Genomic DNA, 16,438 nt, shown 5'->3' on the forward strand with positions numbered 1-16,438 from the left:
CTGACACTCTGCTGACCATAACTGATTTGCTTTACGTCACTGATAAGTTCGTTTTCCGGTCCAATAAATATAAGTTATTGTTTTCTTTCGTTGCATCATTAGTGAAAGGTGGCTGCAATCAAGAGTCGCTAAAAATACCATCGTCCCTGCTGACCTTCTTTAAGGCTGAATTGCACAGGTTCTGGATCAGTTTGTAGCCACTACATCCCCGTTTTTATTTGAAGTGAAATCTGATCCAGGGTGAGATGGGCCCGCCTGCTCCCATGAGTGCCCTCCTGAAGCACCCTTGGCAACCCCGTTGACATGTCGCCATGGCAATTGTGCACCACAGGGATTTCCTTGGTCCTTGTCTGTTTTCAGTCTGTTTATTAGCGAGCTAAAGAGACACACCGTGTCACATAGTTTATTATTATAGGTAGGTATACTATCTGAGTTGAACTTTAATTAAAGAAGATGTCAGATATTTTGTGCAGGTGGCTGAACCAGGAGCTCCGTCTGTCAAAAGCTGTTGGTAAGTGTGACTAAAGTTACAGTTTATGTAGCTACCTGTGAGCTTAGTTAAGGTAACGTTATGGCTAACCCAGTGGTTAATTTGCCGCTAACGGTCACTACTTTGGGGTACTTAAAGGCAATAGCATGTGGATTCACATTCAGCGAACAATGTAAGAGCTATTTTAGAAGCTACATATCAAAGTTAATCAACAAACAATTTATTACTTATCAACAAAAACAAGGCATGTTGATTGGTAGGTATTTATAGCTAAGTCTGTGTCAAGTTAGCACTGAAATTGCCAAAACAGGTACTCCAACTGATTATTTTAAATATTTTTGATACCCTACTGTAATGGTTGTCAATCAATATTTAAGTTAAAAACAACATTAAACAGTATCACATGTTGGAAATGTCTCTGTTTGCCTGAATTATTGCATGTTCATCTGCACAGAGCCAAAGACCTTTGCCAAGGATTTCTCCAGTGGTTACCTTATTGGGGAGGTTCTGCATAAATATCAGCTGCAGAACGATTTCAGTATGTTTATGAAGAAAGAGTAAGTTTCTCTCTCTCTCTCTCTCTCTCTCTCTCTCTCTCACTTTCTCTAGCTGTCTATCCATGTTCCTTTGCTTTGTGGCACTTGAAAAAGTAGTTGACTGCTGCTTAATTCTCCGACTAATATAAAGTGTTCATAAGTTAATTGCACCTTTTCTCATAGCACCTCCATCTCCAAACTGAATAATTTTACCCGCCTTGAGCCTACTCTCCAGTTACTGGGCATCTCCTTCGACATAAACACAGTCCAGGAACTGATGCAGGAGAAGCAGGGTGTTGCCACACGCCTCCTTTATCAACTCTACATCTCACTTGAAAAGAAGAAGAGAACAGAAATCAGTGGGACAATGATGGAAATAATGCAACCAGCAGCCAATGCAGGCCTGCACAAAAAGGAGCATGGCATCTACTCTGATGTAAGAGGGGCTCTATAGATGTACTGTATGTATAGTACATGCATGTGGTTAGGGGCCAATTTCTTGGGCAAAAAGCATGTTTTGATCTATACAAACATATTGAGATATATGTCATTGAGAAGTAGTGTTGTTCTGTACCAGTACTGAAAAAATGTATGATGAAGTATGGCAACTCTGCCTGATGTTTTAACTTCACATTATAAGTTTAACTTTACATCAATGTCAACAAAAATATATTTTCAAGTATTTTTTTTAATATAGCGACTACATCAGGTGGTGAAACGTGATGCAGAGCTCAAGCTGCAGAAGATTTCTGAGCACTATGAGGAGAAATGCCAGCAATTGAGCGAGAGGTCTGTCATGACCTATCCCATCCAGCAAAAGACGCAACTCAAAGTCCAGGATGAGAAAAGAATGAAGAATATTGAGAAGGTAGTGGAGATCATGGAAAGTACAGTATTATATGTACAGTACTGTAATACTGTAATAACCCCTGTATTCACCTAACATAAGGTCAAAATGTATAACCAGACTTTAAGGCAGTCTAGCTTTATATCTTTATCAACATGACATATTTTTCTCAGTTTCATGTTACACAGTTACAAGTCAGTATTATGATGTTTGAAATTACTATAATATAGTTGATGATAATAATGATAATAATAATAATAATAATAATATAACTATAGTACTTAATGAAAACCCTCACTTAAATCATAGTTTCTTGATGATGTAATACAAGGCAATTTATGCCACTGGCAGTGGTGAACATGGGAATCTGTATTTTTCAGCTGCAGATGTACCGTCAGAAGTACAATGGCATCATGCCTTGTAACCAGGCCAATATTGTCCAGGTACCCAAGCCACCGCCCTACACTTCACAACTCAACCTAAGGAAGCGACAACAGCAGCAGCAACGCAGAAAACACCAAGCACAGGTGTGATCCAGATTAAATAAAATTATAATTTAATAACCTACAGAGGAAATTTCATTTTTGGCTCGCTATAGAGTGGTGCCCACAGAGTTTGTAGAGGTCGATGCTTGCAGACCATGGGATCTTACATCTAGGTAGAAGTCCCTTCTCAAACTCACATCAGTCATCCGAATCTGTTGAGTGCATTAAGTAAAAATCCTAGAAATCCAGGCCCAAGAACATTGAGTTTGTTGTAAAGTTTACCACATGTTCCTAGGTCTTCTCAAAACCAATAGCTTGTTATTGCTTAACAGCTTTCATTGTTTACCGATTGTTTCTAATACTCTTTCATTGCCAAGGTTTGCCTTGGTATTTTCCAGACTAGAAACATCATATTTGGAATACATGTACAACTTGAAAACAAAGGAGTGACATATGTTTGTTTGTCTTCCTGGTATTACTGCAATTTCTGTCCATGTTGTCCATGCAGGTGGTCCAGATTGAAATAGCCCAGTTTGAGACAAACAGGAAGAAACTGGTTACCTCTAGTTTTGCCTCCTCTTCAAGGTGAGAAAGAAAGGAAACATTCACTAAACTAATATTCTATTTATGTTGTATTTGTTATTCTAAATGCTCATATAAATGTAGACTATTATAGAGATAGTGACCCTCATACATCTTGACAATGGCTTCATATGTGATTTGGACAATTTCAGTGGTAGTGGCCAGCCCATTCCTGGGGATCTTTCCCTTGATGTCAGCAGCCAAGGCTGTGAGGTCCCTGGAAGTGGAACAAAGCTGATATTACAATCTAGTAGCAAGTATATACAGGAGCTCCGGCAGAGGATAGCGGAGAATGCTGTTGCTCGTGAGCAGAGAGAAAAAAGACGAGACAGATTCCTGGTGGAGCAGCTCAAGGCTCATGAAGCTCAAGAGGTGAAATGACCCTTCTTCCCTCGCTGAGTAATGTTAATATACCTAATGTTAATGGAGTTAAATACCCACTAAGGAGACGTGAGAATTCATTCAGTACAGTTTATTTATTTCTCTAGTCATTCAAATGTAGTCATTAAGCCTTTGTTTTTGTAGAATGTGTACGGAAAATACATTTTTAATAAACTTTACATAACCTATTGTCAGTCAACTGATCAGCCCCCCCTGCTTCACTTCGCAGGAAGCACAGCGGGAGGAGCAGCTGGTGAAGCGTTTGACACGTCAGACTCAGCAGGAGCTGCGTTTGGCATCTCAGCTCCTCCAGATGCGTATGCAGAAGGAGGTGATCCGGGAGAACCGTCTGTTCAGAGAGCAACAGTACCAGCAGCGGAGAGAAAAGGACTTCCAGGAGGCTCTGGAGAGGGAAGCGGTGAGATAGGATGAATAAAGAAGAAGAATGACCCTCTCTATTGTCATTATGTATTAGGGTGTATCAGTGATAGTTGAGTGTCATAGGGAGAGAGAGGAAAGGGTGGATTTTGTTAGTTTGTATAGTATCAATAATATATTCATAATATTATAGTATTATAATATCATAATATTTGGTATTATGAAGAGAAAGGGCAGGAGAAAGACAGATAAAAGATATAAACCACAGAAACAACTATATGTTTATCTGTCCTTCCAGTGATCGCGCTTACACTTAAGATGATTGATTTAGTTGAAAAGACAGCAGAGATACTTGAATAAATGCCTTGCAAAGGATGACAGCTGGGGTCCAGCATTGATTCAGTGTTAAATATACAGTAAATAGTATGTTGTAGTATGGTGTAGTCATGATACAGTGTCATTGTTATTATCAGAGTTTATCAGGCAATCCCAGAGCAGATTCTCATGTGATTAAGTCTCAGCTTCTGCAGTTATTTGCCCTTTACTCTAAAAATTTCTAATCATGCGATTAAATGTACATATGTATAAAAGGTTTAATGAGGTATTATTGATGTTGTGTCTATTGGCAAACTAGAAAGCTGAATGAACTGTTACCTACTGTATAGCATCACCTATACAGTAGGTAGCAATTATTAAAATCTTCTTTCTTTTTTTCTGTGACCTTCAATATCATTAATCTACAGATTACAAAAAATAAATTACAAAAATGTCCAATGTAACTTCTTTCATATTGCTTAATTACTTACAACACTGGTGATTAGCAGGAACATTTATGTCATGCCTTCTCCATTCATTTCGTCTTTCTGGCTGGGGCCTGGTGTAGGCTTTGGCTCAGCAGGCTAAGTTGGACCGCACCGAAGAGATCAAAAAGGAGCTAGAGTTCTTTAACAGGATTGCTGCTGAGCGCGCTCAGAGCAGATACAAGAAGCACTTTAACAGCTGCAAGGACATTGTGGAGCAGATTGTGGACTTGGCCACCAAGGTTGGAGAATATCGACTGCTCACTGCAAAGTATGTCACACAATTCTTTAATCATGCAATAGAAATATTTACATGGTATTTGGGCTTAAAGCCTCCAAATTGACCTTTTGGTTAGTCAGTTAATGAATATGTGGGAATTCCAAAATGCATTACAAAAATTGACTTTTTTGGTAGTTGTCAAGTATTACAATCGCAAAAAAAGTTGGTCAAGAAATTTATTTTTAAAAGTCGAATGTACTTTAGCTGTAAAGACTTTTTGACTTTGGCCACTTCATGATCTGAGGGATGGGACTGAGGGAGAGATAGTCCTCCACTCTGTATTTTTGCTTTACATTAAAGTACAAAATTAAATATAGTATCATAAAAATCTATGTAATATTCAGAATAATACTAGGCAGGAGCAACAGAAGAAAATATGAGCAGATATGTTCTTTAAGTGTTGGTTTGTTTCTTTCTCTCATCTTTCTTTCGTTCTTTCTCTGGGAAAGCATTAACAAGGTATTTCAGGGAAGTATTTACAAAGTGAAATCTTTTGTTGTATAAAAACAGAAGCATTGTGCTAATTCAGATAAGAGCCAGAAATCATTGAAGAAATGACCAATATTGGAAACATTTTTGTACAACTGAGCAGTGGTCAAATTAAATCAGGAGATGTCAAGATCCTTTCTGCTTCTTTTCATGATCAAATACATAATTTCCACAGATATGTACTACATAAAACAATGTTCAATATTCACTTTGTATATATATATATATATATATATATATTACACACAATATGTATCCTGCCACCCAAGGTTTTAGATATCCACTACACAAGATCTTCTGCTCTTAGATTAACCGTTTATTGAAACAGAATTAACTTTAATCATCTTCAGGCATTAAAAAGTACTGTGTAGTCCAGTTATTTGCCTGGCAAGCAGTAAATTGAATAATTCAAACTGGTCAAAGCATTTTCAAATGTGTGGTCCGGATTTCATTTTAACCACAATTCCGCTTGTTAAGTCTGGCTTTTCCTCATGTCATTTTTCTGCTGTCATGTCCAGTCTGATTCCAGAGAAGCTGATGAGAGAGTGGAAGGAATTGCTGTTCAGGGGCCTGCCTCTCTATGAGCCAGTAAAGGGCCAGCAGGCCGGGTTTGAGTTCTCTACACCACTAGATCCTGTAGAGCTTAAGAAGCAGGAGATACTCAACAACCAGGACTATGATGAATACACTGTGAGTTTAAAACACGAGTGCAGTGTGTTTTTAAATTATGTTTGTATGTGCACACTTGTATTTAGCTTGTCTGTGCAAACTGAAAACTTTTATTTTCAATCAAATGCCTTGTTTGAATTCACTACAAGTATCAGGCATAATTAGACACAAAGTAGGAAAAACCAATCAAGTTACATTTTTGAAAAAGTTTGAATTGTGCCTGAATGGATCCTCTTTGTCTTAGCTAAACATACTGTGTTTGTCAGAGCATGGTAGGTGAGTGGGTGTGGCCAGAGGAAGCAGGGGAGACCAAATTAGCCCCAACCAACAACATACTTGGACATGTTGTCCTGCGGCTGAGGAACATTGTTCATCCACCCATTATGGAACCTTCCGCACCTTCATTTCCTCAGTTTACCCTCAAGGCCTGTGTCCTGGGCAAGTTTTGCTCTGGCAAGACCACCTGCCTGGCCAAGATTGCTGAAGGCATGCTGTCCATACAAAGATGCAAGCATACACACAAATTCAGTGTCACACCATTTAATTAGGTCTTTATAGAAGCAATATATCAAAAACAGATGTGGAATAAGATTGCATGACTATTGTTGCTGAGTGTGTTATTTTTTGCTTTAGCCTATGGCATCTGTGTCTTATCAGCTGACACACTGATTGAGGAGGCGCTGAATGCTTATCATAGTGGAGAGCAGGTAAGTCAGATACAGGATAAGAGTAATGTAACTTCACTACTATCCCTTTTTATTGAATCACATAATATTGCATTGAAAAGATTTTTCAGGACCATAAAATCAGTCTTTTCTGCCAGTGCCAAAACTATATAAACCTGTGAACACGTGGACTTAAAAGGTCCTCAAAGACCCAAAACATTTCACCTTTTAAAACTTTTGACTTTTTTGGACAGAATTTACAGGTCACAGAGCAGCAGGGAGAAAAAGATAATGAGCAACTGCTCACATCCTCAACATCACCGAAATCTGGTGGGTTACTGAAACATGATTCTATTCTGTGCTTTTTTATAATATTTATTAAAAGTGTATTTTTTTATTTGCTTGTAATAAAAATGCATATTAAGTATTTCACACAGTTGCTTGTTTAATGTGTTACAAATGACTCATCATTTTATTGTTTTTTAGACCTTGACACTGAAGAGGAAAGTGGAGACATTGACATAAGAGTAAGAAATATTTGTGTATATGTATGTTGCATTTGAGATTTTCTGACTTTTTTTCATTTTGTATTTACTGATACATAACATAACCTGTATTCAATTTAAATCACAAACCAACCTGATTAAAATTTGCTTTCCTTACGATAAAATAATGACTTTTTTCCTGGTTACAAGCTGTCTACGCGGGCCATGCTGGGAGCAGCTGCAGAAAAAGATTTGAGAGAAGGCAATGCTATCCCTAATGAGGTGTTAGTAGACATTATAGTAGAGGCTATCAGGTAATTATCTATATTGCTCTAAAATACTTTATATAGGATTGAGTTGAGTTGTCTTATCTCAGTTTTACCAAATGCAATTCATTTTACATAGTCAATGTTTCAGAGAATTGTCAATGATGCAATCTTACTTTTATATAGTATGGACAAAATAAACAACAATCCCACGAGCACTCCCTAGAAAGTGAAGTATCTGTTGTGTTCTTACTAGGCAGGTTCCAGCTCAGTCAGGTTGGATCCTGGATGGCTTTCCAGTGGACATCACCCAGGCCTACCTGCTAGAGAAAGCCCTGGGTGGGTCTGTAGATGTAGGGAATGAAGTTGAAAGCAGCAGGGCAAACCTTGCTGCTGATCCTGATCCACCCAAACCTCTGCCACCCCCAAATCCCGTATTGGATCTGGCTCTGCTGCTGGATATCCCTGATGAGACTGTGATGAAACATGCATTCAATCACACTGGTGAGAGTTTAATGCTATTTATTACTGTATGCACCCAAACTTTATCTGTTAGATGTGCGCATGTATGCATACAAAAGAAACTAATTGGATGTAAATTGTATGTTTGTGTTTTTATGTTTTTTTCCTGCTCCCAAACCTTATGCAGATGCAGATACTGCTGCAGAAACAACCTCCCATCACACAGACAAAAATTTATATTTGGCACAGATTCCACACAGGTAAAAAAGAAGAAACAAATGGGAAGCTACCTGAAATGACTGCTATTGCCTATAGTATGTGTTTAATATCTAATCCCTACCACCACCATCACTACCACCCTAGGATCACAGCATTTCAGGACACCTGGCCAAAACTTGAGCTATGGTATGGTGAAAAGCAAAACATTTTGGTCCGTGTTGATGCCAGTGAAGTGGAGGAGGAAGTTTACAAGAGGGTGGAGTCTGTCCTGCTGCAAGTTTTGATGCAAACACAGGAAGGTAACTAGTTTTCATTTTAGTATTAAGCTAGTATTTGTAGACTCAAACTCTGAAAGATAAGGTTAAACTGAGGTACTGATCATTGGATTCTCACTTTTTCTACAGTAGATGATTTATAGTAGATAATATCTCCCCTGAAAGAAACCCAATTTTTACTTTCCATATTTCGATATATTCCCTCATCAGCTCTTGCCGCTCCTCCCTTCGAGGATGTGTTGGACAGTGGGAAAGCTCAAGAGTCCTCTGCGTCAGCCACTCCTCTACCTGTAGACCAACCTCCATCCCTCACAGATGAAGCCCCAGGCCCCACAGACTCCCATTCCAGACTTAATGATGAAAAAGCCCAAAGCGTGAACTCACTTTCCAAATCCAACACACACTCCCCCACAGGTGATAGGATCAGTGGTCTGTGGATTTCACATTTTCATCTTGTCAAAAGAAATTCTGCTTCATAGAATGGATTTAAAAATAATATCTACTGACCATAAACATGGTGTGTTTTTTCCCAACTAAATACGATATCATGATTATTATTAATGATAATAATAATAATAATAATAATAATGAATAATTTATATACTTTTGCCTAATCAACAGGGCACTCAAGGAAGGCATCAACTTCCTCAGTGACCAATGAGGTCTCTCAGGGAGTCTCTAAGATCCTACCCGAAACTGCCTCTCCCTGCCCAGGCTCATCCAGCTGGGTCTATGTGGATGAACCTCTTCCCGTAGTAGGATACAACTTTTGTTCATGTTTGTTTTACTAATCAGAGTTGGATGTGTACTCCTAATCTCTCTCTCTTCCCCAAAGAATCTGGTTTTTCACTGACATCTTTATCTCTAGGAGATCGCAGAGTACCTGTGCCCACATTGGGACACAGTGTGTGATTCTTATGTGAACAACATAAAGACAGTGATGCAGCAGCTGCGCTCACAAAGCACTGTTATCAGCCATCACCTATTCAACATCAGGTATTCTGCCAGGCCCTTGAAGTACAGATAAGCACATAACTAAGCTTTTGCATGTTGAACAACTTTCTGTGACTGTATTTTCCCCATTTTTATATTTGTTGTCTATAGCTGAAGATTCTTCATTGTCTATTTGGACATGTCTATACATGCATTCTTACATTTGCATATTTGATAACATTAAAAGCTAGCAACACAATTATGGGTAGCCATGTGTGGCTAGCCATAAACCTTTGCACACAGTGCAGTAAAGAGCAGTATCTTTTTAGCTACAATCAATTGATCCATTTTATCCTTTTAAGAAGAGGTTTTATCATGTAAGTTTTAGCTGCAGTGTGAAACAGCTCTCTATTTACAATTAGCCTCTGAATACAGATGCATACATCACAGATGGTCATGGTTATTCTTATTTTCTTGGTAGGTTGTGACCCAAATGTTCATACCATTACGGACTTTGTCAGAAACATTTTACAACTGAAAGAGTAATTTATAGTAGTGATAAAATAAAAAAAATCCCTCATAAATATTACATGAATTCCTACGTAATTATTACCCAGTTCTCTGTATCTGTAGAGAGGAGTTCAAGCATTACCTGGGGCGTCCAGACTTGAAGCAGGAATTAGTGTCTCAGTGGCAGAAGGACTTCAACAGCATACCTGATGATATGAGAGAAGATGAGGATACCAAAGCAGAGCTACATCTGAGACTTGATGTAAGAAGAAGAATTTGTAATAAAATACAAATATTATGTATATTAATTAATATACAAAAAATATGGTAGTAATATTGTTAAGATGAAAATTGTGTAAAAACCTAAATTAAAACATAAAATACATGGGGATATTCTGATATGTGTACAGGAGTTGCGTGAACGTTTATGGGACATCAGTGACAAGCGTAAGGAGCAGGACGAGCAAGAGAGGGCTTCTCTCATGTGTGACGGTTGGCTGGAGGACCACACTGCCGTTCTCATCAACCACCATGCCACACTCACGCAGGTAATTTTTCAGTAATTTTTCATGAGAACCATAATGAAAGTATCTAGCTAGCCATCTAGTCACAAGCTGAGGTCTGATCAGCCTGAGCTATGTCATCTGGAAGAGCATCAGCACATGTATTTGCTATTTTTTGTAGTTTATAAGCTCATGCTTGAGACTAATTCCTTCATTTTGAGTGTTTTATACTTCTTCCATTACTTCCTTTCCGTCCTCTTTGTGTTGGTGTACAGGCACATAATGTCTATTTCTTTCTTCAGTGTGACTTCGTTTTTGGCAAAACTATAATCTTTGCTTGTTTGTGTTGTATAGGTGGAGTTGGACCGTTTCCAGGAGACCGTCTGTATTCTCAGAGTCTACTATTTGAGCATGTACAGACAGGTGCTTCCTGAGCCACCCTCCAACTTTGTCTGTATCCCCCTAATGGAAACCTCAGAAATTAAGGATCAGGGCGAGAGGCAAGAAAGACACTTAATAGAAGCCTAACAATGTTGATAAAAGACAATAAACTGAAATAACAAAATTGTGAATAGACAAAGGATGAAGAGTGGAGGAAATGAAAATGTATTTTGTTCCACCAGCACTGAGCCAGTGGACACAAGTGTGTGTAGTCAGATGGATGACGGAGAGGAAGAGAGGAAAATGAAATTGTAATGGAAAATTTTTCCTGCTGTCTGTTTGATAGATGTTGTCATTTCCTCACAATCTTAATATTGGCCAGCACAAGCACATGCATAAACAATGTCCTCCTCTTCTGCAGTGTTCCCCTCCTCCCCAGACGTCCTGACTCCTCAGGGGGGGTGTCCAAGACGAAAGGCCAGGATCAAACAGAACCTCTCAAGGTCATTCCTGTATCTCTTTAAATACCTTTCATTCGCTTTGATTTTTTTTTTTTGTCGTTCTCAAGGTCTGTAACTGATTTTGTTGTTGATTTAAATTTAGTTTCTGAAATTGTACATCAAATCAATCCAAAACACTCTGACACTTACATAAAAATATTAATAGTGATATACAATTTATATTACAGATATTGACCCTTTTCATTATTCACTCTAGCCGCCCCATGAGAAACTCATCTCTGACTACGAGGAGGCCCTAAGAGCCATCGTCAAATTGGTAAAGCTATGCCTGTGAGAGTTTGCATGAGCAGTATATGGAGGTATATATATATATATAGATATATATATCCTGATATGTATTGGACATACAGGTGTCAGCAGAAGCCCGCCAGGGGGCGACAAAAGAGCAGAAGGAGAAACCACAAGAGAAAGAAAGAGAGAAGACCACTGCAAGTTCAAACAAAACGAAAAAAGGGAAGCAATCAGCAAAAAAACAGAAAGGTATGTCTCTATAAAAAACTGGCGAGGTGCCCTCTAACATGTGCTGTATGTTTCTGTATATCTTCTAGACCATTGTCATCTTGCTCTTCCAGGTCCACCATCCCCATCTCCACCACCAAGCCCTGCACCAGCTGATGACAAAAACTCAGAGAAGACTCATGATCAAGAAGTCAGAAACAAAATACATAAAGAATATGCAGCTGCACTGGATCACGAGGGTATGCACACACGCACATTTAGAGATTCAGTAGTTCCTTTATATCACAATATATTTATTCATCGTATTAACATATTTTCAAATATAATGATAAGTAAACATAAAAAATAAGTGGTTTTCTTCAAACTTGTATATGAATGATATACATGTGGATGTAATATTTAATATGTGTGCATTTGCAATTGTGCACGTGTGTACATGGTCAATATGCTTATATAGCTGTGTTCCTCTGTGTGAATATGTGTGTTTTCCAGAGAATGCAGCAAAGGTGCGCATTGCGCTGGTGAAAGGTCATGGTCTGGTGATGGTGCAAAGCCTGCAAAGCAGAGCAGAACAGGCCTTTAGCGACATGGAGAAGTGGTTAGAAGCTCACTATCTTGCAGAAATGAAGAGGTATGGTACAGTAAGAGTGTGGGTTCATGTGTGGTATTGTATGGTGTGGGCAATTTGTGCATATAGAGGGACATGAATGTGAATAAAGTAGCAATAGTGTAGCACTGCACTGCTGTCCCTGTTTTATTAGTGTGGTTGTTTTTGATTAGTGTGTGATAAATATTGTCTATATTTTATCTCTATGTCCTTTACCTTACTCTTTTAAGTCATAATGCTATACAGGCTATGTGTGCATATATATAAGCCCCCAGAATTGAATTGTTGGACTAGAGTGTTACTGTTTGTATATGATAGAAGTTATTCCATACTTGGGAATATGAAAATACACACTGCTTGTGACAAATTGTAGGTTTTAGCTTTCCCTGAGAACAAGTCATGTCTAACACATTTAAGCCTGGTCATTAATTATACATGTAAGACGTGTGACATTTTATCTGTGTCTGTCTCTTTTTCTCTAGTATTGACCAGTTATCAGAAGTGGTTCGCCACCACATAGAAGCTGCTGCTAAGCTACAGAATGAACTGGTGTTGGTATGAAGTGACCTTCTAATTGTATTGAATTTTCTTTTTTTAAAGAAACTGTTAATATCTACTCCTGTTAGGTATAGTGTGGTGCTCACTAGTTACAGGGTTGCACTGTAGGGTCAAATCTGAATTGTTCTTCCAGTATGTGACATTTGACAATGGGCTGAAGTCTCCTCTCCTCTCCTGTTCAGGAATGTACTGACTTCTATTTGAATGGAGATTGCCGAATGGTGGCTACCCGGACTCCCTCTGCCCATCCACCCCCTCTGGAGAAACCCACACAGTCCACCCCGACCATCACTCAGCTGGAATCACTCCACCAACAACTATGCAACGTTGCTCCATCAGGTGCATACAGGGGAGACAAGCTGTGATGTGATTGGATCTATTAACCCTGCTATCCAGCTATTTGTTCATCCATCAATCCTCTTTCCTTCCTTTATGGCTTTCAGGTCTCATTCCCAGTTCTGATTTCTCAAGCTTGCTCAGGGATATCACCGCTGTTAATATGGGCAGAAACATCTTGCCTGAGCCGTGGGTAAACACGAATGAAACACAGGTGCTCTTCAAAGTATTATACACACTCAAAACAAAAAGCTGAGCAATTATGTCTATTCATCTCATAGCACTAAATAATAGAACAAAGTTCCAAGATAGACTGTTTATGAACAATTTGTGTCAATTGTCAAAAAGAGTTAAAGCCAAATAACTACATAATCACATAGCACTGCGCTGACTGCATCCCAGTGCATAGAGCGCAAAGCAAGACACAAAACATTCCTGCACCATACTTTAAGTTTCTTTCATAGTCTAAATAGGAGCAATGCCCTTTTCTCTCCTGTCCCCAGTTGATGGAGATTGTGGCTTTGCTAGTGGATGACTATGAGCTTGTAGACTGGCGTCAGTTTCTGCTCAGTGCTGCCCTCCCTTGGTCATTTCCCTCCTTAACACAGCTGCTGGCCGTGTTAAAACGTTTCAGGGCAGCAGATACTGGCAACACTGGCTATATAAACAGGGAACAGTACCTACAGGTTAGTCTCCACACACACACACACACACACACACACACACACACACACACACACACACACATACACACACACACACACACACTAATTCAGTTTGTAGTAAATACAGATTATGATTCTCACATTTAGCCCTAGTACTCAGGATGAACTTGTATCTAAATGTTGTCCATCCATTCATACCCATCCATGGCCCTTCCTTGCTCTTGTGGCATTACTGTGTACTGAGCAGGCCTGGGTTCAAGTCTGTGTGACAACACATTTAATATATGTTTATGTTTATACTTTATACTTTATTTAGGAAAGTGTTAACTGTAGCTCCCTCAACATAAAAAGAAATGTTTATGTTACTCCTCTTGCCTCCTTTCCCACCAGACAGAGTTGTGGTTTTCCAGTGAGAGTGTACAGCCGGTCTCTGAAGACCCCTCTGAGCCTCTACCTTATGACCGTCTGGCTAACCTACGCAAGGTAACTACCTGCAATGACTGACAACTTAATTCAAAGTCAAGTTAAACTTTTATTCTTCCTGAAATGGGAAATTCAAGTGGTCATGGTACACTGCAACAACATAAAAGCCATTAAAGTATGAACAAAACGGTAATTAAAGAATATAAATGTACAAAAGAGCATTACCAGACATCTTAAACTATTACTATTACTACTAAAAGGCTTTTTGGCAATTCTCAGTGATATCTTCTTATGTTTAATTTACATCCAAATGAACTGCACTGTAAGTAATAAATTAAATTAATTACCATTGTTCTCTCTTCTTCCTTCTTAGTTCTTTTTCCAGTTGTTTGCGGACCACTCTTTCTCTCCTCCTCGACTGGACTATGTGTCCATGCTGCAATACTTTGCAGCCGACCCTAACCCCAGACAGGGCTTTATCAGAGCACTTAGTGTAGTGTTGGGACAACATCTTAAGCACTTCTCACCCGGCCACCTTGTCAGGGTGAGTTAATTAATGTACAAAGAAATGTAAATTAAATTTCCACTTGAAATTCATTGAAAAATCACAGTGATTTTCTCTCTAGTGGATTGAAGCATGCAAGTGTTAACGTTTCTCTTCAGTATAAGATGTAGCACATTAACAGGATAATATGATATAATAATAATATGACTGTGTGTTTGTATGCAGTCTATGCCCAGTATAGAAGAGGCTACAGAGCTCAGCTCCTCAGAACTTGATGGAGAGTGCAAGGAAGAAGAGACTTCGTGTCCATCAAGCAGTTCATTGGTGGGGCAAGAAGTGTCCATCCCTGCTCTCCTCGAGGTCATCTGCCACAAAATCACCAAGATGAAAGATGGCAACCCCCTTCCTCCAGGCTGTCTGAGTCAGGAGGAGCACACTGAGGTATAGCTCTATTGAAGTTCAAACTGGGCTTTTAAGGAAGTACATAAAATGAATGGTTGAATTAGTTGCAGAAAGAAGTTGTAGAAGAGGAGATGTAGTAAAAGATGTGTTGATTTCCATTTCAGCAGAATGTCTTTTCCCTCAGAAAGATTTTCAAGTAATAGGGGTGACTAGCAAATCTATGGATTTCTATGGGATACACGATTAAAGGGTTACCTAACTGACCTGTCTTACTGCAGTAGGCATGTTGAGTGTCAGGAATAACCCATGAGGGTTTTTTTGATTGCCAGCATAATTTGGATATTAAGGGGAGTCCACACCTTCAGTTACATTAAATTAGGCTACACCTTGTTTTCATGATGAGAGTAAAATACACCAGGCCAAGCCCAAGCCAAGGAGTGAATAGTTTTGATTTACTGATTCTGTGGGTTTGCATAATGGCTTAATTTTAAAGGTTAAGGGGTCTATACTTAAAAAAAAATTATGAGCATAATTATTAACCATATTTTTAAATGAAACTCTCTTCTTGTAGTGATTCAAATTTTCTCTGCTGCCCTGTAGCACCTGGTGCATGTATTCAGAGAGCTGGGCTACAAGCCTGAGAACGGTGTGCCCTTCTTCATTCTGTCTCAGCATCCTTTCATCCAGGGCCTGATGGAGACCACAACACACTACCAGCTTGTAGTAAGTCTCTATATGTCTATCATGTATTAGGGTTAGGCTTACTTGCTCCACTACTACAGTGTCTGTCAGATGAGAATCCAAAATAACACTACTTATCACCCAGACCTTCCACCATCATGTACATTTATATTCTCATTGGTTATTTTTTAAGCTGACAAACCTACATGAGGATTCACCCTCACCTTCCTCTGTCTCCCTCCCCACCCTTTTTGTCCTTTCATTCTTTTCCTTTTAACATTTATTTATCTCCTTTCTTTATCTGTCTCTCTTTCTGTGTCTCAGAATATTCATAGGGTGCTACTGGCCAATCAGGGTGAAGTAGAGGCTAACAGCTCGACAGTTTCCTAAAGGATGAGACATATACAATACATGCTGATGTCTGCATCATGAAGAACTCTTTCACTTAGGAAATGAAAACAATGTTGCTTTTGCCATTTTCAAGTATTCTCAATACTTTTACATTATTACATAAATGTTTGCTGTCAGCCGTATTGCTCAGTATTGAATAAATGCATTTGCACACATAGCTTGTTTCAGTATGTAGAGATGTCTAACTGATGGAGGTTGGGATGACCACATAATTGAAATGACAACAATAACATC

The 16,438-nt window shown here is 38.9% G+C and overlaps 1 protein-coding gene across 1 annotated transcript; it reads left to right on the plus strand.

Annotated features, from left to right (window-relative positions):
• The first annotated feature begins 14 nt into the window (after positions 1-14).
• Positions 15-16,361, plus strand: spef2 (sperm flagellar 2). The gene is made up of 39 exons (XM_056376021.1): positions 15-511; positions 945-1,047; positions 1,210-1,462; positions 1,724-1,894; positions 2,254-2,400; positions 2,867-2,943; positions 3,093-3,312; positions 3,551-3,739; positions 4,583-4,770; positions 5,787-5,958; positions 6,204-6,423; positions 6,571-6,644; positions 6,857-6,932; positions 7,089-7,129; positions 7,298-7,401; positions 7,610-7,857; positions 8,003-8,075; positions 8,179-8,333; positions 8,520-8,723; positions 8,931-9,064; positions 9,178-9,305; positions 9,876-10,014; positions 10,163-10,300; positions 10,610-10,755; positions 10,879-10,947; positions 11,058-11,139; positions 11,354-11,413; positions 11,508-11,637; positions 11,730-11,855; positions 12,109-12,247; positions 12,706-12,778; positions 12,964-13,120; positions 13,225-13,331; positions 13,621-13,803; positions 14,173-14,265; positions 14,579-14,749; positions 14,936-15,151; positions 15,713-15,835; positions 16,118-16,361. The coding sequence occupies exons 1-39, from the start codon at positions 454-456 to the stop codon at positions 16,181-16,183; spliced, it is 5,253 nt and encodes a 1,750-aa protein (XP_056231996.1). The 5' UTR covers positions 15-453; the 3' UTR covers positions 16,184-16,361.
• The last annotated feature ends 77 nt before the right edge of the window (positions 16,362-16,438 follow it).

Source organism: Seriola aureovittata, chromosome 5 (genome assembly GCF_021018895.1).
Source record: "Seriola aureovittata isolate HTS-2021-v1 ecotype China chromosome 5, ASM2101889v1, whole genome shotgun sequence".
Taxonomy (NCBI): domain Eukaryota; kingdom Metazoa; phylum Chordata; class Actinopteri; order Carangiformes; family Carangidae; genus Seriola; species Seriola aureovittata.